At 39.1% G+C, this 21,308-nt stretch overlaps 1 protein-coding gene across 1 annotated transcript in view; it reads right to left on the bottom strand.

Moving 5' to 3' along the window:
• Positions 1 to 6,134: 6,134 nt before the first annotated feature.
• TRPM6 (transient receptor potential cation channel subfamily M member 6) overlaps positions 6,135 to 21,308 on the bottom strand; it is a gene marked incomplete at both ends in the record, with an annotated part of 93,242 nt that continues 78,068 nt past the window's right edge. The window contains 10 exon segments of the mRNA XM_080636558.1: positions 6,135 to 6,253; positions 7,165 to 7,271; positions 12,668 to 12,719; positions 14,589 to 14,794; positions 14,883 to 14,916; positions 14,919 to 14,964; positions 14,966 to 14,975; positions 15,292 to 15,374; positions 15,639 to 15,925; positions 20,706 to 20,771. Coding sequence (XP_080492684.1) covers positions 6,135 to 6,253; positions 7,165 to 7,271; positions 12,668 to 12,719; positions 14,589 to 14,794; positions 14,883 to 14,916; positions 14,919 to 14,964; positions 14,966 to 14,975; positions 15,292 to 15,374; positions 15,639 to 15,925; positions 20,706 to 20,771 — 1,010 coding nt within the window.

Below are 21,308 nucleotides of genomic sequence, written 5' to 3'. Positions count from 1 at the left end.
TAGTGCCAAAGGTCATATAAGGTAACCTGAGATCCAGCTAATTGCTTAGTTTGTCATTTGAGGTCAACCTGGACATCATTTGGTTTGTAGGAGTCATTAGAGGTCAATCACAGCCTTTGTTTCCTGTCTGAGGTCATCTGAGTTCAATTTGAAATGCAACTCTCACTGCAAGGTCATCTGAGGTCAACCCTGACAGTTATTGCACAGATAAATTTAGGTAAATGTGAGTTCTAATTACTTATGGGGTCACTTGAGGCACAACTGCTCCTTGTTTGAGCCCAAGGCTCATCTGAGCTCAGCATGCTAGGAAATTAGCTAAAATGAGTCACCTGAGAATAACATGATATCCAGTGATCTGCTTGGAGGCCATATAAGGCCAATGCTACTCTCATTTCGTGCCTGGAGTCATTGAAGGTCAGCTTTACACCCAGTAAATTGCCCAGGAACATCCTAGCCTTGTTTTCATTCCACAAGCTATGTGAACTCGAATTCAGAACTGATTAACCTGCAAGTGAGTCATCTGAGATCAACCTTAATTCCAGTTAGTTACCCAAAATTACCATTTGAGATCAGTCTGCCCTCCTTTGGTGCCCAGAGTTTACTTGGAGTTAATCCACACCACATTCCCTTAGGGTCACTTGAGGCCAACCTTAAATCTGGTTAATAGCACAGGGGTAATTTGTGGCCATCTCTAGCTTTCATTTGTTGTTATAGGGTCTTTCAAGACCATCTTAGGCCTCCCTTGCTCTCCTTCATCAGTTACTGTGCAATAGGGACCTCTAAATTTATGCTCCCCAGTCCCTGAATTTGATGCACAGAAGATACCTAAGATCCATGTTAGGCCTCTTCTCTTTTCACTATTTTGTGGCCATATTCTGCTGCTATACTCTGCTAGCATTCCTCACAGGTCAACCCCAGTCCTTTTGCGCTTTTCAAAGATTGAGAGCGGTCACAGCTCTTCTGTTCATTATGGCTATTTAATCTCAGTTTAGGCCTAATATGAGGAGGTGCCACAAGAGTTCAAATACTGCTAGGTGGGTGCAGGCTGGGATAATCTGTAGTCATCTACTCTTAATTTGTCCAACAGTAAGTTGAGCTCAGGTGGGTCCAACACTCTCACTTTTCTGCAGGTTCAGGGGAGGTCAGCTACTGGTTTGATTTAAGACAGCCTATACAGCTTGAGTTTAATCTCAATATTTATATTCTGTTTAGTGGTCACCTTAGCTGAAATCCATACTTTGTATTGTGGAAGATGGTTACACAATGCTACCTACTAACCCAAGTTGCTCCGCAGAGGTTATCTGAAATTGAATATTCTTCTCATTTCTTGGGTACAATCTTACAGCCTGACCAAATTTCACTCTCCTGTGTATTGTGAGGTTAAGGGTCAGTGTTGATTTAATGGAGTAGCTTGTTCTAGTTCATGTGACATAACAGTTTGCTGCTCAAACATTTTCAGAGGTCATGTAATACTTCAAATTTCATAGCAGGGGTGAACTGAGGAGAAGCACCATTTTTTTCATTATGAAGTGAGACACTTATGTTGAGACCAGGCCATCAGATACACACAAATGGTCTGCTTTGGGAAAGTCTGTCACATGCTACAGACCACAGAAACAAGATGTTAGCAGTACCTCCATGAGATTAGAGTTCAGCTGGGTAAAACAGCAGAAGAAAAACTCAGAAATCAGAGATTGCTCTCTGTGTCTCAACCCCCATCTACTTCTTCCTCTCCCTTCTCCTCATCCTCTTTCATCTTCTCCTCCATTTTCCCAGCCATGGATATACTGGACTGCTTGCGCAATGTCTACACCTAAATTGTATTTGTCAATGACAACCTGAGAAATGGAAGGTTTTAGCCATCTACCTAAATCCTTGACACAAAGAACACAGACAGACTTTCTGAGGCAACAAAGTCACTGCTTTTCTGCAGGACTTTTCACCCATTTTTCTTTTTTTATCTTTCGCACTTCATCACAACTGAAAACCAACATCTAAATGGACAGAGGTTATTTAAAACACTAGTATTTGTTCTGTCCTGTTTATTTGTTGTGCCCTGCAAACAGAACTGATGAAGCCAAGCAGGCAAATGAACAGAGCATTGCAGCTGTTTACGCACTCTTCTATATCAAAAAGGAAAATAGCTTTTGTTCAGTTTTAGTCTAAAATTTTTCTTTCCCAGCAACAGTTGCCATAAATTTGAGGATCAAACTGTTTCCCAGAATAATTCAAGACCTAACAAGTACAATAAAGAAAAGCTGAAAAGCAATAACAGATCTTGCAAAAGGTCTAGTAACAAGTGAAGGGGTGACAACTCTGGTGTGATCACTTGATGTAAATGCCTGGGTCACTCAAGATAGACTTTTCTTTATTTCTGAGATTACTTTTTCAAGCAAGAAGTGACTGGCATCAACATCCTAAGAATGGAGGACAGATACAAATGATAGCTGACACAAAATAAAACATTTGACAATGAAGTCAATGGAACACAACTTATTCTGCTCCTTGTTTACACTACTGGCTGTACATGCTTTTTGCATCACACATCTAGAATTAGAATAAAAAATAAGACTGCCATGTTAAGGGGATGATATTTATTTTTCATAAATCTGCAACAGTGATTTAGTCAGTAAATAAGTTTTCTAAGAATTTAGCATGCAACTCAGAAAAAATCTAGAATCTATTGAACATCGATTAAATTATGATCTAATAAATAATGAAAACATCTCATAAAATATCTACTCTCTGCTTCTGTAAAAAGAGATTTTTACTTATGGGACAGTGTAGAAATATTCTTGCTGTAAGCATATTGACTACAAGATTAGAAACTAATGCTACTACATCATTAAAACAAAAGGAGCGCTGGCAACCACATGAGAAATAAATTCCTGTTTATTATTTTGAGATTAAAAATAACTGTATTATTTTCTGTATGTTACTTTCACCTATTTCCCTTAGTGCTTGGAAACATTTCATTCTACACCTGTCAAGAACAGAAACATTTTGAAAATGTGTTTTTATTCTTTTGAAACAATATGAAATAGATTGACAAAACCACAACAAATATAAATCCATTTCTAGAAAATACAGATGCAATATCCCTTCTGTCTTTATTGTACTAACAATAAATGAATAACCTCGAATATACCACAACTATGAATAAAACAAAAAAAGCCTTCCTGAGAACGAGGTTTGCAATTTCTGAATATTCTTCATGTTTAAACTACATCTCCAATGCAACAGCTGCCACAAACACATTTTGCTTTGAGTAATCTCAACTGAATTCCTAAGTAAGATTCTTTTAAGCTCATATTACAATGTGAGTTTATAAATACTTTGGTTTCAATTTTTTTTTCCCAGAACTTTACTGCCTGACTTATTTGAGCAAAGCAAGCAGGACTTCTTTTCCTGAACCTACCAGAAGTATAAAATAAAATCCTGTATGTGCTTTTAAGCAAAAACAAACATTGAAATTAATAATCAGAAAATCCTGCAGTTTGACATGCAATATTTCCTCTTCCACACTGGCTGTCAAGCAGCTAGAGAAAGAACCCTGTCCCACACATCCTTCATTCCACATGCACCATAATTTTAATGTGGGGCTTGTCTGTTAAAGGCAGATGGGTTTTTTTCATGTTTTCAGTGGCACAGGCTTCATTCAATCTGAGGTCAGTATGTAGGCATCAAAGGACAATCTAAAGAATGTATAGAATTTGTAGGAAGAAATACATCAGGGACTCAAAAGAAATAAAAACAACTTTATGAATTATTTTAATTATAACTTATTACTGAACTGTGACAATGTTGGGAGGGGGTCTTTAACCAAATATCCAAATCTACAGATTCGTACAATGGGAATCAGGCCTCCTCAGTAAAATGCAAAAAGAAAGGTGAGGCAAATTAATCACTAGCAGAATCACTGGAATTTTTCAGCTTAGTGTCTCCATGAATGGGAAACTTAGCGCTACCATACGAGCATATAATGGAACAATTCCAAATGCCTCCTTTTCTTGTTTCATCACGTTAATATTTCATCCTGAGTGGAATAAAGTATCAAACAAGTTCCTATCAACTATATTTTAACACAGATTAGTATCTTGCAAGGATGCCCAATTCAAGGCGGATTGTAGGTAGTAGGTAACTTCATGGGTATTAACATGACTGAAGAAGATGAATCTACACTGAGCTATATACTGTAAGAATTCTCACAAGTATTGCTATTAACGCGGAATCCACTCACTCCTGAAGGCAACAAGGAGGTTTGTCAAGAAAAGATCACCAGAAGTATGACTTGTGTATATCTTCAAAACTTTAAAAGAAATAAAAGGTGCTCAGCCCCAGCCTTCTGTGGAGTTTGTTTTTAGTGTTATATATATCTGTTCAGAATTTATGGAAATGATTGAGGAAAACAACACTATCAGGACAGAGCTTAAATTGTCCTTGGCTTTAAAGATATATTTATGTGTCATTTAACTGCACTGAATTTGAAGGCACACTAACAGTTAGAGATCCTGCAGAGAAAGTTCTGTCTTTAAAGTATATATGTATGCATGTAAGTCCATATCTCCATAAAGCCAAATTTTAAGATGATAATCACTGCAAGCCGAACTACTACCTTACCAGCAAAGGAATCAAAATCCACCATTATTCTGTAGAGATACAGTTAAACAATCTATTTCACAGACAACCTAAACCTTCAGATACATTGACTTGCTTCCAAAAAAGCCAAAATGAAGTACATTTTTTTTGCAAAATTAATAGTATATTCTAACAGGGTTTTCTACAAAAATAATCTTATAAAACTATTTTTAAAAATATAAAAAATAAGAAAAATCTTTCCAGGATGTTCACGGGAACTAGCATCTCAGCTGAACATAGTGTGATTATTTCTATGCCATCTTCAATACCATAATCAATATGAAAACTGGGAACATATAATTTTCAATCCCTATGTGTACATAGACATTTTCTAACTATAAAAAATGAATGATAGATCATAACAAATAGCTCCCTTAGGCATTAAAACTTACTATAGCTGTAGTGGAAATATGATTTTGTTTCTTATTCAAATATAAAGTTTTCTGTTGACTTAAATTTCAACATTGGTTATTTCTACTCAATACAAAAGTGCAAAGTTGCTTAAATGATAGATGTTAACTGTAATACAACACTGGTTGTATTAGAGAGATTTCTCCTGAGCACTTCATTTCAATCTTTAAAAAATCATATTGCACAGTTGATTTCTGTGTTTTGTGAACTTCTACTGAAATCAGATAGCATCAACAGAAACAGACGCAGATGCTGCAAAAGCATAGATATAACAGTGCCACTGTTAAATGAAGGTCCTACATAGGACCATACATAGCCAGACACCGACAACAAGAAGTTACAGACAAAATAGAATATATTATTCTTTGTGACTTCTAAAATCTTTGTTGCCAATTACAACTTTAAAACATGCTGAAGCTAAAATATTATAAAGAAAGACTGGTCCTGGCTAAAAGTTGAACCACATTCAAGGTTATTTTTCATGTTTGTGTTAAACAGCATAGATTTATCAATTTCATGAACTCAAAATGAGAAAGGTCAATGATGCTTGTGGGTCTAATTACCTAATCCTTTATTGTTCAACTTGTTATGTGAAAAGAATTCAAGCTGAAGCTCCCACAAAATTTTTCAGTCTACTTGCTATATCAGTGACTACTGTTTAAAACACTAATCAATTACTCATATATTCTTGGTTTGTCTCTGCATCAAAATCAACAATATAGAGAAAGTAGTATTTCTGCAGTTTCCTGGAGAGCCTCCTATGCCCAAGAAAAGTGAACATGAGGCAGAGTGGGGTCTGCCTCTGAAAAGTAATGATTTGTACAGGTGTCTACATTCAGTTATTTACTAAAGAGGAGAGAGAGAAACATCAAGTCACTCCTCCTTGGAAACATGCTTGTCACAGTAATTTTCCTAAGCAAGCACCACTTGGAACCATAATTCACACTTAAAAATCCATAAACAAACAAACAAAAAGCACTGACAGATGCTGCACTCAGACACCTGCATTTTGTTCTTCAGAACTGACCCATGGCAGTGATAAGCAGGAACGTGCAAGCACATGGGCTCTGCTCACAACCACTGCTTCATAGCCGTGTATCATACTCCAAAGGCTCATCTGCATCATCAGCTCCTCTGGTGCTTGTCTCCATTTCTGTTTCCAAGGTTGGACTGACCCTTTCCAGTGTGCAGTCACTTCTCAAATCTACGGCAAGAAAATAAATAAAATGATGCAGCAAAATAAATGTTTGAAAAGCATGTACTCCCCAGGCAGTGTTCAACCTGATGACAATGGTAGTCTGTTAGCTGTTTCTAGAAGGAAGAAAATCTGCAGCAGTGCAAATCAGAGACAGGGGAATAAGAGCCCTGGGGGACCCAAAATGGTGTGAGCTGATATGAAAGAACCTGCCCTGACTGTATTAATTCAGCTGAACTTTCCATCTACTACCTCTAGCTGCCACAGACACAAATAATAAAAACCAGTAACACTACAGTTTCTGTTTCAGAATCAAATAGCAATTACTCCTCCATATAGGCACTAAAGAGAAATCACTCTCCCCTCGGAAAAAGTTGGTGGGTGGAAATTCATCCAGCATGGCAATCTATTTTGGTTTTGTGTCTTTTAAAATCTGCCCTATATCAAACATAAGCATATTCTACCAAATCTAACACAAATAGGCTATCCAACTAAGCAGAAGGAAAGGCTGCATTGTATAGGATCCCACCCTATGGCCAGGAAACCTTCAGTGAGTTTTCCTTCAGCTAATCCATTGCCAATTTTCAGATTGTTACTCTTTCTCATTCTAAAATTATTGCTGATGTTACCTGTAGCGATGACTGAAAAAATGAGCTATCATTTTGCAAAGCAAAGGAAACAATTCAGTGGGTAAAAGTTTTCATGCTGAACACTAACATCAGGTTGATCAGCTCCAACCCTTATACAGTTGCTGGGCAGAAGAGCAATATGCTCATATCCACCTTTGCAAACAGATAGTGTGCCTGCTATAATCTTTCAGCTCAATAGAATTTTGGTTCTTGTGCTTATAGCATACTTAAGCCTTTACTTCCTTGCACTTAAAAAGTTATACATAGAGTCAAAATCTTTACTTTGCATACCAGGAAGTTTCAGCCTCCTGCAGCAAGAGTTACAACGATGCTTTGTGATGAAGTTTCTTATTGCACCTTCTCCTAGGTTTGCTGGTCCAAATACCATCTTTCCAGATCTAAAAGAAAAATCATTAAATAATCAATGAACTCAAAGCAACTTATAGGGGAGAGAGATGATAGTGTTTTCTATTTTTTAAATCAGAGATAAATTAGCTCTTTGCATATAGACAATCAAAGCTTAGTAAATGCACAACACAAGTTTCTTAGCGCCAGGACAAGAAAACTGCCAGTTGTGGTAAGGTATTAGCCTACATATACCCCACCCCACTTTTTCCTCCTGCTGCATCTGAGATAGGCTCTAAAGGGAGACAGAACAGACCCAGCAATTCCTACAAAAAAGCTGAAAGAAAATTTGGGCACAGAGACATTTAGACAACGTATGCTAGAATCTGACTCTGTTGCAGAGTCTCATCAAGCATATGGTTTGGTCCCAGTTTTGATGGTCGGCACCTGGGAACAAACCAGAGTTTGCAGTGACTTACTATTACCTTATTTAAGAACAGAAAGCCAAAAGCAAGCAGAGCCCTAGTCACATCAATATGCACTACAGAAAAAAACACAGTATGCTGCTGACAAGCAAAGTTTTAAAATTTTTTGGCTTCTTCCTATACTCATTTCCATGTGTCTGCACTCTGGCCAATTCAGCAACATTACTAGAGGATCCATTCGTGGAAGTATACTGCATATTCTGAATGCAGCTGCCACAATCACAAACAGAAGCAAGCTATGCACACACATGTATTAGAAGTACCACATAATTATAACAGATTCTTGTTACAACAGATTCTTGAAAGATCAGTGTTCATTAATTTTAATACTGCTCAACCATTATTCTCAAGAGTTTAATTGACATTCTAGACATCACAGAACACAGCACTCAAGAAACATTTCCAAAGAAACTTTATGAATGCTAGTATTTTATTTTAATGATATACAGAGTGTAAACAACACATTTTAAAATGTGAAATCAATTACAGCCCTGAGAAGCTACAGAAAAAGATTTTAATTCTTGCAAATCTATCTAATCTACACTAACAAAATATATTCTCTCAAGAGAAAGCAGCTTTGAAATATGACACTGTCTCATTTCGCACAGGAAAAAAGCAATGATTAACCAAAACTACTATAGAAAGCTCAGTATCTCTCTAATTTCTGGCAGATGCTAAAGACTGTCTCCTGGATCATCTGAAGGACTTGTCCAATCAGTCTTTACTGCAAATTAGTACATCAAATGAAGCAAGAAGTGAAATATTATTTAAGTGCCATATATACACTTTAAATGACATGATGCTACATAGTCATTTCTATCCCTTGGTATAATCTGGTAAAATGCCAGTAAGAATAGAACATAATTATTTGCTTGGGCAGGCAAAGGAAATTGAGAGGAATTCACTAACTCCAAGGCTACAAAACCACTCTGATCTTTTATTCCATGCAAAGTGCAGCAAATAGCACAAGACGGACTGATAATTTTCTCATGCTTTTGCGAGGTGAACAGGAATACTGTCTGCTACATATATGAAGTAATCTTCCCTCTCTATCTAGCACTGGCAATGGTTCAAGAGGAATACTGCATTTAAATTTGGAAAATTATTTCAAGAAATATGAGGGTAAATTAGTAAAAATAACAAGAATGACCAGCAGTCTAGAAATCATGGCACACATGAAAAGATTAGGGAGTAGCCTAAAAAGGAAAACAAAAACCCAAACCAAACCAAACCAAACAAATAAAAAACAAACAAGAAACAAGCAAGCAAACAAAAAAACCAAACAACAACAAAAAACACAATAAAACAAAAAACAAACAAAAACCCTAAAAAAAATCCCCACCAAATAAATTGAGGAAGAAGATGGTGACTAACTTTGAGCTTTCTGTAATTTTATTTTTTTTTCCTATCTGTTGACAGTAGACAGGACCAGAAAGAAATGTTTCAAGACGGAAATCAGGAAAAGTCTTTCAGACAGTAATGATAGGTCTGGGAAGTTTTTACGGTCATCCTTGGAAAACTTGAAGATTTGTCTGTACAGGACCTATAAAGCCAGGAATGACTCAATGCAGAAGAACCAGCTGAACATTTCAGGTCCCTTCTAATCCTACAAATATGTTATAAATGAGGTCACTCCCCTGGTTATTAAAGTTCTGATTTTGTCTCCAAGAAGAGAAAAACACTGAGCCCAGCTTAGCAGGTGCATTAATGTGAGCTAATGGGCTTAAAAAAAAAAAAAAAAATGTTCCTCCTTTTGTGCAGAACCTTACCTAATAGTTATGCTCCATTAATGCATACCAGATTGCACCAGATTGGTGCTGGCCAGCAGGCAAGTTAACATAGACCGTGCTGATGCAGAGTGCTCCTTATAGTCTAGAGCTACAAATACTCAAAGCAGATGATAAGACATTTAACAGGGCTTACTGATGGAAGGTAAAGGACTGTGGGGGGCTTCATGGCAAGTAGCATCTCCCCAGGGAGGTGCCCAAATCATTTATTCAGTATGTTTTCGTAGAGGTAGCTTCCAGCCCACCTGTTTCAGTTGTGCACATTTCTACAGCAGAGGTTCAGTTCATGCAGATGTTTTGTCTACTGGCAGCAATTCAACCATAAATTGGCTGGAAGTGCACAGCTTGCTAAAATTCAATAGATTTGTTCTTCAAAACACATGCTAATAAGTAGCTTCAGCGAACATGGTCTCTGCTCATTACTAAAACCTGCAGCCCATCACTATCTGCTTGAGTGCTTTCAAAAGGGAGAGTAAGAGACCTAGCACCTCTGACTCCTTTTCACATATTTGTAATGAGATTTTTGACTACCAGCATCCCTTTTCTCACCTCTCTCAGCAGGCTTAATGCATCAGTTCTATCCAATTTAAACTCAGCCCACTATTTTTCTCATCTCCAAAGCTGCTCCACAGACAATCTGCACATAGTGTCCATGAAAGCTTTACCAACGTGGACTTTGTTGTGGATTTGGCAAGTAGTACATACTAAAAAAGGCATCCAGAATACTGCTTATGAGGCAATTCTTCGCAACAGCCGGGCAGTACAGGAGTCTGCAGGGACTGCACTGTCATAACCTTGCTGCTATGCCTTTATTACTTCTGGTTTCTAAGGAAATCCTTTCGTTAACATTATACCTGCCTTGTTTGATCACACATACATCCTATGCAGTGCACACAGCCAGATCTTCAACCAATGTTAAATATCCATGAATCTACACCAATTTACATCAGCTCGGGATCTGTTGAGACATCAAAGTATGTGACATACTTTCCAAAGAAATCTGTTATTTTTTTCTTGGTGCTATATATAAAACCAAGCCACAATGCACTATCACAGAATTAGAGTTCATATTTTGCCATTACAAAGTCCATTTCGAGGCATGCAGTATGTATGAAAGAAAGGACTCATAACAAGGTAAAATCATGAGCCACTAAATCAATGGAATTACAGAAGCAAAACTTAAATAATTTAACCATAAGTAGTGCTAAAGTTTGAATCACTCCCATCAAACAGATGCCATCTATTTTCTCTCAGGCTTCTAAGACAGCATGAGCTCAAAGCAACTTTTGAGGCAGCACGCATGATTTGATTAAATGTCTTACCTACAAATGAAAACTTCAAACAGATCTTGCTACTGCCAGAAATATCTACCTTGTGAGCAAAGGAAAGTTAGAGCAAAGACAGTGCTTTTACATTGTTATTGTTATGACTGCTTTAGAAAGTGTTTCTTAGAGCTGGATATCTGCTAGCTGCTTACAGAAACCATCCATCATTTCACTGCCTTACTCCTTTAGATCACTGAATCAAAACAATCTAGTTTCACAACTTGCTGTTCTGAAGATTTCCCTGAACATACATCAAAACTGGTCTTGATTAATTAATCAACACTTCTCTTGAGCTGGGACTTATCTGTTTTGCAGATGGTAAAAACAAAACAATAAAAAGTTCTGAAAATAAGATCTGTGTGATCAAATTTTAGTAAGCATGACAAAATTATTTAATAACAAAAACAATCCAGAACACTAATAAACATGCACTTCAAGAGAATATAGATAAATATCATTTCTATTTTAAAGAGGATAAGCTGAGTCGTCAGGTGAAGTACTGTGGTCAGTGACTGGCCACAGTCTTCAGTAATAGCTATTACAGTTCATGCTACCACTGATATAAAAAAATCCACTTGAACAGTAGCAAATGAGATTTCCATACATCTATAGCAATACTTTAAAATGTTTACTGAAAATTGGTGAACAACTACATGACTGACCTCTCTGCCTTTCTATCCTAAGCTATCCTTTTGTCCTATGACCGACTTAGGGCAAAAAACTAAGTCACTGTGAGGTGTTCAGCATATTTTTGATGTTACTTCCAAAATAAATATTATGTAGCTGATACACCTATATTTATAATTTAAAAATCATAAAACATTAATACAGTCATTTATTACTAATCTTAGTAATTAAATATTAATAATGGTCGCAGAATTAAGAGCCTACTTTCAAAATTAACTTGCTATGAGTTCTAGGCAAGTCATCTGATATTTCTATAGTTAATTGAGCTTTGTATTAAATCAGACTATTCATACTTAAATCTTCCTTCTAAACATTAGAAACCTCTTCAGCCAGATGACATGAACTGACCAAGAGGGAGCCAAGCTGAACACAAGACAGTGGAGGAGCAGAAGTGCCAGGGCACAGCCGGAGATATGTATGGGCTTAGTAAGAATTTCCATAGAAAAGGACCCTGCAGGACAGCAACTATCAACACCACTGCTTCTCCTTTCGCTACAGCAAATACTAGTTAGGAGCAAGGTCACAGGATGGGAGAATGGCCATGGTTCTGATTCTGAAATTTGATGCATGAAGGCAGATTGCTATTTCTGTGTCTCTCTAGTTTTCGCATGTTTTCACACTACTTATCATCTCCATATCATGGCTTTCAGATTGTTAATGAGTAGCATGCTTAAACGTACCACTAGAACCTATCGAAAAGATGAGAGATCCAGAAGCCCTTTCCTCATCCTCTTAAACCACTGTGACCCCATATACTTCATGGAACAGTGGCCCACCAGGCAGGGGAAACCAGTTGGGTTTAACATTTAAGTTACTGATGACCTCCTTCAGTACAAATTTGTGAAGAGACTTACAGGGTCTTCTGTCTCTTGTTCCTGCTCTTCCTGCATAGCTCTGGAAAACTCCTGTGCTCTTAGCACAGCAACACAGGCTCTTCCCACCTTTCATACACCACTCACCACACACTGGGAGCTGGAACACCTGCAGTCCCTCTAAGCACAGCAGAGTATGGTGTCTCTCCACTGTCATCAATACCTTCATTTAACCCAAACACGGTGTGAAAAATAACTATGTCTCTCACATAAATGATAAAAAACACCCTAACTATACAGACTGTTAGCAGAACGTGTGAAGCAAATGATAATTTCATCAGAAATAAACCTACTTCTTGTCTTCAGGTTTAATTACAGATGGATCCGTAAGGTTCTCCCCAACACCTACAACAAAATCAACATCTGTGTGTTACAAAGCAAGGTAATCACGATTTCATAATCTGGCACTTCCAAAAATGTAAATATCCATTTTCATACTGTCTCATAGTTAAAGTGGTCACAAGTTAAAAAGAAAATGCAATGAGTATAAAAATCTGTTATGTAGTGGCAAACATATAGAGTTCTTATTACAGTCCTGACTTCAGTTGCTTTGAGGTTTATTTATATGTAGATGGAAGGCTTATGCAAATGCACTAAATATTATGCTGAAACTCAACGAAGCAAAATGTGACCAACTCTAAGACTGCTACTAAAATTGGAGTAAAGGTATTAATCAGATGTGGATCTTATGGATATCAAAATATCTACTCTTGGATACATGTTCTTTTCAAGGTAACAGACGTAAGCCACAACTCTGTTATTTGCAGATGTTTGGATCTGTTATCTCTTTTTTTCTTCTGGGTGGCCATGGAGGCTTATTAAATAAATTATTTCATTATGATACCTCAATGCTAATACCTATGTTACAGTTTTCCCCAAATTGATGACATACTACCATTTTACCAAAAAGTTTTGTTCTTGAATCCAAGCAAATTATTCTGCCTTTACACTAGTTAAAAAAAAAAATCTATGATCATACAACATGCAATTATTTTTATTTCAATAGTCCGCTGATGCTAAGTTTGAATTCTGATTATGGAAATAGAATATTGTGACTGAAATATCCCCAGATTGCAACACTTTTCAATGAAGGTCATTTCAACTGATGTAAATTAAACAAAATGTGGTGTGTATGTATGTGGAGATGGCCCAGGCATTATATAGTAAATTGTGATACAGACTAATCCTGTTGGAACTCCAATAGGAGCAGCCCTTGCACTTTTCCTAAACTCCAGATTAGAGAACTACAAGATAAACACAAGGCAAAAACTAGAGCAGATTTCAGTTTGTTTGAGATGGAAATTGAAGCTCCAGTCTTGATGAGATTTACATAGATGTTTAAATTCTCCATGTCTGAGCCAACACAGTTGGTATGGAACTGTCAAGGGTTGTATAATAAACTTAAGCAAACTTCAGACAAATTCTAGTATGCTATGGTGAAGACACACTCTTCCTGTATTTTTTTTCATATGCAAATAAAACCAAATGAAGGCAAGGATGGAATTATAGGTTTATTTTGCATAATAAGCATGTCTTTCTTGTAATTCACAACATATTTACATTTTATGGCATCCACAAGCTAAGTCGTTGTCTATCCATACACATTTCTCTTGACAGAAATGACACACAATAGTGTTTGTACTGTTTGATGGGTGATGTTCATCTTCTGAACATTGTCAACTGTTTTATCTCTTTAAAATATGCCATGTTCCCACTTATACATGTACAGTAAAGTGATCACATGCTCTTTGAAGGAGTCACAAGACTTTGTGAATAGCATTCAGGTTTGTAGCTTATGCAAACTGCTTACAGATTTATTAATATGAACAATAAAATATACAGATAGCACTTCACACTTCTGACAGATATATCGTGTGCATATACATGTGGGTACACTTGAATCTCTGGATTATTTATATATCTTAACTGTGATTTTTTTTTTCTACTGGCTGAAATGTTCCTGCACACTTTATCTACTTGCTCTTTTGCCCATTCAACCTAGATGTATTTGAAGTCAAATTATTTTCTCTTTATATCTACATTAATCTAGAGTGTCTGTGGATACCCGTTTATCAATGCCACACAACAGATACCCAGGGGTTTCTTGAGCTTTGCCAGTATGTCAATGAGAACAGGATTTGGACCATTCCACAGTAGTACATTCTTTTTTGAGGTTACATTGGGTGTCAAATAGTGATCTCTGCTACAAGTCACCTTGCAAATCCAGGACAAGGAGCTCCCCACGGGTGTGCACGTAGGTCCAGTGAGAGAAGGCCAGCATCAGCTCTTCCAGCAAGCTGCTGGGGGTAATCTCATCTCCATTATTGTTGTTGTATTTCCGAAACTCGCCAGTCATGTACTTCTCAATGGTCAGCCACTGGTTCGCTGAATGGCAGTAGATGAGGAAAACTTCCAGGAACCTGTAGATATAAATGCTGTCTATCAGGACCTGGCAGGATAATGAATATTGTCACAGCAAGCATATGGCACGATGCAAAGCAAATATACCATAAAGAAGGACACATCTTTCCTAATTGGAGCATTTGAACAGCAGGAGATAACAAATGGTGGGCTGCACAAGGGCTTTTTTCAGCTTGATAACTCTCAAAACAAAGTACTTTTATCAGAAAATATAGTTTATGCATGAACAACAAAACCTGATTTACTCTATCCTACTGTAAATGAGCTATACCAAACTGTTTATGTTTATTGTATAAAAGACACTTCTTACTTAAGTCTAAGTAACAGCATTATGAAGAAGCTTATTTTGCCATCACATATAGCTATAAAGACGAAGTTCAAAGCTGCCTACCTTTCCTCTTATATTCCAACCCACTGGAAAAGAAGGCTACACTAGACCAGGACACGGCTGAAAAGAAAACCTTTGACACCTAATACTTAAAGACAGTGACTTTACCTTGGAGTATAAGGAATAGTATGAGGCTTCACTTGATTGAAGGTATAGATTAACTTCTGGGCAGCCCTTTGCTGTTGGATCTCCTGGAGAAAATAATGTTGTAAACATAATTTTCATTTTCATGGAGAAAGATGCCATGAATTTGTCAAAACACACACAAGCACACACACAGACACAATTGTATACAGTTTACAAATGGGAGACATATCTTCCTCAAAAGCTTTTTCCTTTCCAAAAGATAACATCAAACCACATGTCAACCACGCTGAAGACATTCTCATGTAAGAGTATAGCATTTAAGGCACATCAGGCTACACCAGTCAGCGTGCCTTTAGGTCTGAACTCACCCTCAGGCAGAGATGCAACACTGTGCCATCATGAAAGATCTTTTGCCAAGTCTGAACCACCTCTGGCAGAAAAGACTTCACAATAAATACTTGTCCCAGCTTTAATACATCATTTTCAGACCAAGTACAGATGACCTTCATGGCCCTCCGCAGACCCCCATCCATTTCCTCCCTTGACAAGACTTGGATCATTGCAGCCATACCACGCTGGGACCAGGAAGACATGCTTTTATCAAGGTTCATAGGTGAACTTTCTTCTAGCCGATAGACAGTCACTTCCTCTCCATCTTAAATAAAGGGAAGTTTTGTTAGCAGAAATCAAACACTGCAGCCCCAGGAGAGAACTGCATTTTGATTTGTTGTCTTAAAATAACATAACCACTTTACACACCTTTGTAAACCACACTATAAAAGAACTTTTTTATCATTACTGTTCATCTGTGTGAAAACTTTGCCAGCCTAAACTTACACTACTTACTACATACATTCTGCTGAAGATCTACTGTGACTGCATAAGTGGTCCCAAGAGCTTGTATTAAAACTCTAAAAAGAGATGAATTTAAAGCCTCCTGGACACATCCACACAAACAAAACTCATTGATTTATATAGACAAGAATATCAATCTCATCTGCCACACTTTTTTGAGTACTCAAGAGATACTGAGCTTTGAAAGTACCTGTTTTTAAAGGGTTACCATTTTATCTTCAGTGTATGAATCTTAAATATCCTGACTGTGGCTCCCTCTGTTTATGCACTTGGGTGGAACAGGCAGTTTAAGTTAATCAAGATCCATGCAACATTCACAGTATTTTACTCATAACTGTGCTCAGCCTATTTAAAAAAAAAAAAAAAAAAGAACAAAAAAACCCCCCCCAAAAAAAAAAAAAAAAAAAAGCAAAAACACAGAACAAAACAAACAAGGCAAACAAACACAAACTGCTTCTAACAGGTATTGATTACAAAAATAAAGGGCTGGAGAATGCCACTGTCCTGGGTTCAGCAGCAGCAGTCAGTTTTTCTCCTTCTCAGCAGTTGGTGCAGTGCTGTGGTTTTGACTTTCGGCCTGGGAATAATACTGATAAAGCCGAAGTTTTCAGTTGCTGGTCAGAATGTTTACCCTGACCAAGGACTTTGTGAGTCTCGTGCTCTGCCAGGGAGGAGGAGAAGCCGGGAGAAAGCAGGGATCGGACACCTGACCCAAACTAGCCAAAGAGGTATTCCATACCACAGCACGTCATGCCCAGGGATGTAACTGGGAGTTACCCGGAAGGGCAGGCTCTGCTCTGTCGGGCTCTTTTCCGGCAGGTGGTATCATATTCTCTTCCCTTGTTATTTCTCTTATCATTATTATTATTATTGGTGGTAGCAGTAGTGATTTGTGTTATACCTTAGTTACTAAACTGTTTTTATCTCAACCCGTGGGAGCTGCATTCTTTCGATTCTCCTCCCCATCCCTCGGGGGCAGGGGGGTGGGGGGAGTAGAAACTGCGTGGTTCTAATTTACGGCCTGGGCTTAAACCACGACAGTTCTTTTTGGCACCCAACGTGGGGCTTGAAGGGCTCAGGTAACAACAGATCTGACCAAGGCACAATGCTGATTTATGGGCTCTCAAAGTTGTTTCTCTTGATGTCACAGTGTCGGTATGCCGTAGCTTACTTAGAGCCGGGGTTTGCTGTGTTAGTGTTTATCAAGTGTGGGCCTTGGGCTAACGATCTTGTTTCATTGTATTTTATGGTAATGGCTTGTAATATGGGGGGGCTCCGGCAGCAGGGCGGGATGGATGTGGCCGTGGACTTGTACCTGGCCGTCCCGCTGCTCTTCACCGTCCTGGCCCTCGTTCTCGCCTCAGTCTTCGTGAGGCTGCAGGGAGCCGAGGGGGAGCGGCCCCGGGGACCAAGCGGCGGCGGGAGCGGGCCCAGAGGCCGGGAAGGAGGCGGCTGCCGAGCAACGGAAGGAGACGGCGGAGGAGCCAAGCGCCGCGGCCGAGCCCAGCCCCGCGGCAGCAGAGAGCATCCCCCAGCAGCCGCCCACCAAGCCCCGTGAGCCTGAGCCCCAGGAGGATGCAGGAGACCCCGCAGCATTTCCCATCAAGGCAGAGGAGGAAGATCTGGACTCAGAAAAAGGGAAGCTGGTGGCGAGAGAGCCGGCAAGCGCAGCAGCATCATTTGAGAGTTCTGAAGGTTTTGAATGGCCTTTGGGTACCCTTGGGACCTGCCTGCTGATTGTGATGGGGATCACCATGTTGGCACACACACAGAGTGTGTTTTACCCACAACCATTTTGTCTGATCCCGAGAGTTAAGCAGAGTCAGGTTTGGGTCTTGTCTGGGGTTAGACAACAACATAGGGGGACCAAGAGGTTTTCCCCAAGGCTGGACATTCATGAGTGGCAGGGTGTGTGGGACAGTATGGGCGAGTACCTAGTCCACTGGGCCCCTCCAGTGCTTTGGAAGCATCGGAGATGGAAGGCAGCTGTATGGAGTCCCCAACGACAAGTTGCAGAAACTGCTGAAGGGGAGGGTGAATTATTTTGAGCCTGATGGGCCCGTGACACTTCAGGCCATCAGGGCAGAGATGCAACACAGAGATGGACTCATGATTGAGGGGTGGACTTAGCAATAGACACTATTGCCCAGGTTATTAACGAGTGTGAACACTGCACACAGCCTCTCCTGCTCTGAAAGACTGTTACAAGAGATGGAGCCCAACATTGTAGACCAGATGGACTCAGCAGCTTTATAGGGATTGGTCCATGCACTAAGATAACAGTGCACTGAAATGAGAGTGATGGTATATTGAAAATGTGGGATCTGAGCATGACGTGAATGGGATGGAATAAGGGGTGGATACTGTCCTGGGTTTAGCAGCAGCAGTAAGTTTTTCTTCTTCTTAATAGCTGGTGCAGTGCTGTGTTTTGACTTTCGGCCTGGGAATAATACTGATAAAGCCGATGTTTTCAGTTGCTGGTCAGAATGTTTACCCTGACCAAGGACTTTGTGAGTCTCATGCTCTGCCAGGGAGGAGGAGAAGCCAGGATGAAGCAGAGACAGGACGCATGACCCAAACTAGCCAAAGAGGTATTCCATACCACAGCACGTCATGCCCAGGATGTAGAACTGAGAGTCGCCCAGAAGGGCTAGAATGCTGCAGGGTGGGGGTGAGGTACCGGTCGGTGAGTGGTTGTATTCTTTTCCTTGTTATTTCCTTTATCATCATTATTATTATTGGTGGTAGCAGTAGTGATTTGTGTTATACCTTAGTTATTAAACTGTTCTTATCTCAACCCGTGGGAGCTGCATTCTTTCGATTCTCCTCCCCGTCCCTCCAGGAGCGGAGGGAAGAAAGGTGGGGGGGGAAGTAGACTGCGTGGTTCTGATTTACGGCCTGGGCTTAAACCACGACAGCCACCTTTCAACACAAATGGACAGCTGAGTTGCTCCAAAAATGGTGACTTGGCCACAATGAGCCAGGGAAATTACACTGAAAAGAACATGACTTTCCTTGGAACAAGGAATCCTAGGAGAACAAGCGAAAGCAAATTGATACGATGTTTACAGTTCTGATGTTCTAAACTAAGATTTCTATTTTTCCTATAAATTCCAATGTTATTCATACTGTGCAAAATTTCAGATGATCTGCTCCTGCTGATAACATCTTTCTGAAAGCAGAACAAACCTGGTGAGCTTTAACTCAGTCACACTGTTTCCCTATGTACTTGTAGTAGCATTCCTCTCTTGCAGCATAAGTGAGACACCTTTCTGTTGCCATATTTGTAAACTATATAGAAAAGTTAACTGATTTTTTAAACTTGGATTTCCTTCTTGCAACTCACACTATTTTCAATGATAATTTGTAAGAAAGGTTTTCACCAGCAAGAGTGATGAGGTAACTACATCCACAGAATGGCAAAGAACGGTATATGGAAGGACAAGCTGGGTTCAGACAAGTAGATTTCCTCCCTGCTCCCAAGCCTGCCTTCACCAGTTATCACAAATGTCAATGCTGTGAAACACCACTGTTTGCATACATATTAATTTAAAATAAAGCAACAGAAAGCCAGTGTCTTATATAAAAGACAGACACTTGAATAAAGATATTATAACTAGACACCTTTTTTAATCTTACATTTATTCTTCATTTTATTATCATTTGACAATTTTATACTTAGAAAGGTGTTTCCTGGGAGTTTCAAAGTTTAAAATGTTCAATATGCTCATAGCTATATTATTATCTGCAGCAATCTAGTCCCAGGAAATCCTATGAGCAATTAGTTGCTGTGAGACAAAATATTCTACCCATTGAAAAGAAGGCATCTAGGTCTCAAGTGTCTAGAGGCAGAGTTTCTGCTGCTGTAAGCTGGTACTGCACACTAATTTCAGAACTCTTCCAAACGATTCATATAGTATTCTCTACCACTCTTCAGTTACAGCACAGGTTTTTTTTTCCTTGGTATACTACAAGTTTTCCGTGCCAGGTACAGGAGTAGTGCCCTCTCTAACCACTGCCTTCTTTATGGGATAGTCTATACCTATAGCTACATGAGAGAGAGCGTGGCTGTGAGAGAGAGACGGGTAGAGAGAGAGCAGGTATTAAGGTTAAAGGGAATCTTTTTGCTGCCTTCAGCTATCCTAATGATAGCTATAGAGAAGATGGAGTCAGATTCACCTCTGAAGTTGACAGCAGTCACATGAATGCCAACAGGTAACAAGCTACTACAAGGGAAACCCCAACAAACACTGAGAAAAATACTAGGTTCACACTGAAGTCAGTCAAACACTGGAAAAGGTTGCCCAGAGAAGCTAAAGAATCGCCATTTAAAGACATTTTCAAAATGGAAATGGACAGGACCTCAGCAACCTGATCTCAATAGTCCACAGAGGGAGTTGGACCAGATGACTTCCAAAAGTCTCTAAATTATTACATGACTACAATTCTATCTTGGTTCACCTCTTTTAGAAAAAAGAATTGCTGAATTAACCCAAGGACATTACTCAACATATTTAAAAGATAATGCACTAACTATTTATAAAGTTTATAAATAACATAACCAAGAAGTTGGTACTCACCAAAGAGCTGGACTGGTGTAAATGGTATGGTCTGAGCAAGTCTCATTAAGTTGTTCCTTTCAACAGCTGCAGAAAACATAGATTTCACTACAATGTGAATAAACAACAAGCTGGCTGAGTTTCAGAAACATATGGTGGCATTTTAGTGCACAAAGCCTAAGAGGGTGCAGAGTGATCCTATGTCAGATCTGATCAAAATTCTACCCAGACAGCAAATCCCTTTTGCACACCCATGGTATCTCACAAGCATCAGCTGCCACTCTTTCCCCCATTCATTGGTTCCCTTCTTCCAAGGAAACAGGCTTTCCAGGACAAGCCCCCTACATACTGGTTGGAAGAACTGCTTCTGCTAATTCTTCATATTCCTCCTTTCACCAAGGGCTGTCACCACTTCCTCCTCCTGCCAGCTCCAGTGCAGCAACATTCACACTGTCAATAAGATGCACTGGCCCCAGCTGCCCTCACTGCCTGTCTCATCAGGCTCAAAAGTACCTGGGGATTTAACAAGGTATCACAGGAAAATCCAAGCTTCCCCTGAAAAGAGCACTGTTTCTTCATCTGAGCTCCTCACCAAACAACATCCCTAACATTATTATGTCTCCC

This window comes from Psittacula echo (genome assembly GCF_963264785.1).
Source record: "Psittacula echo genome assembly, chromosome: Z".
In the NCBI taxonomy this organism is placed as follows: domain Eukaryota; kingdom Metazoa; phylum Chordata; class Aves; order Psittaciformes; family Psittacidae; genus Psittacula; species Psittacula echo.
This window is presented reverse-complemented; position numbering and strand designations above follow the sequence as displayed.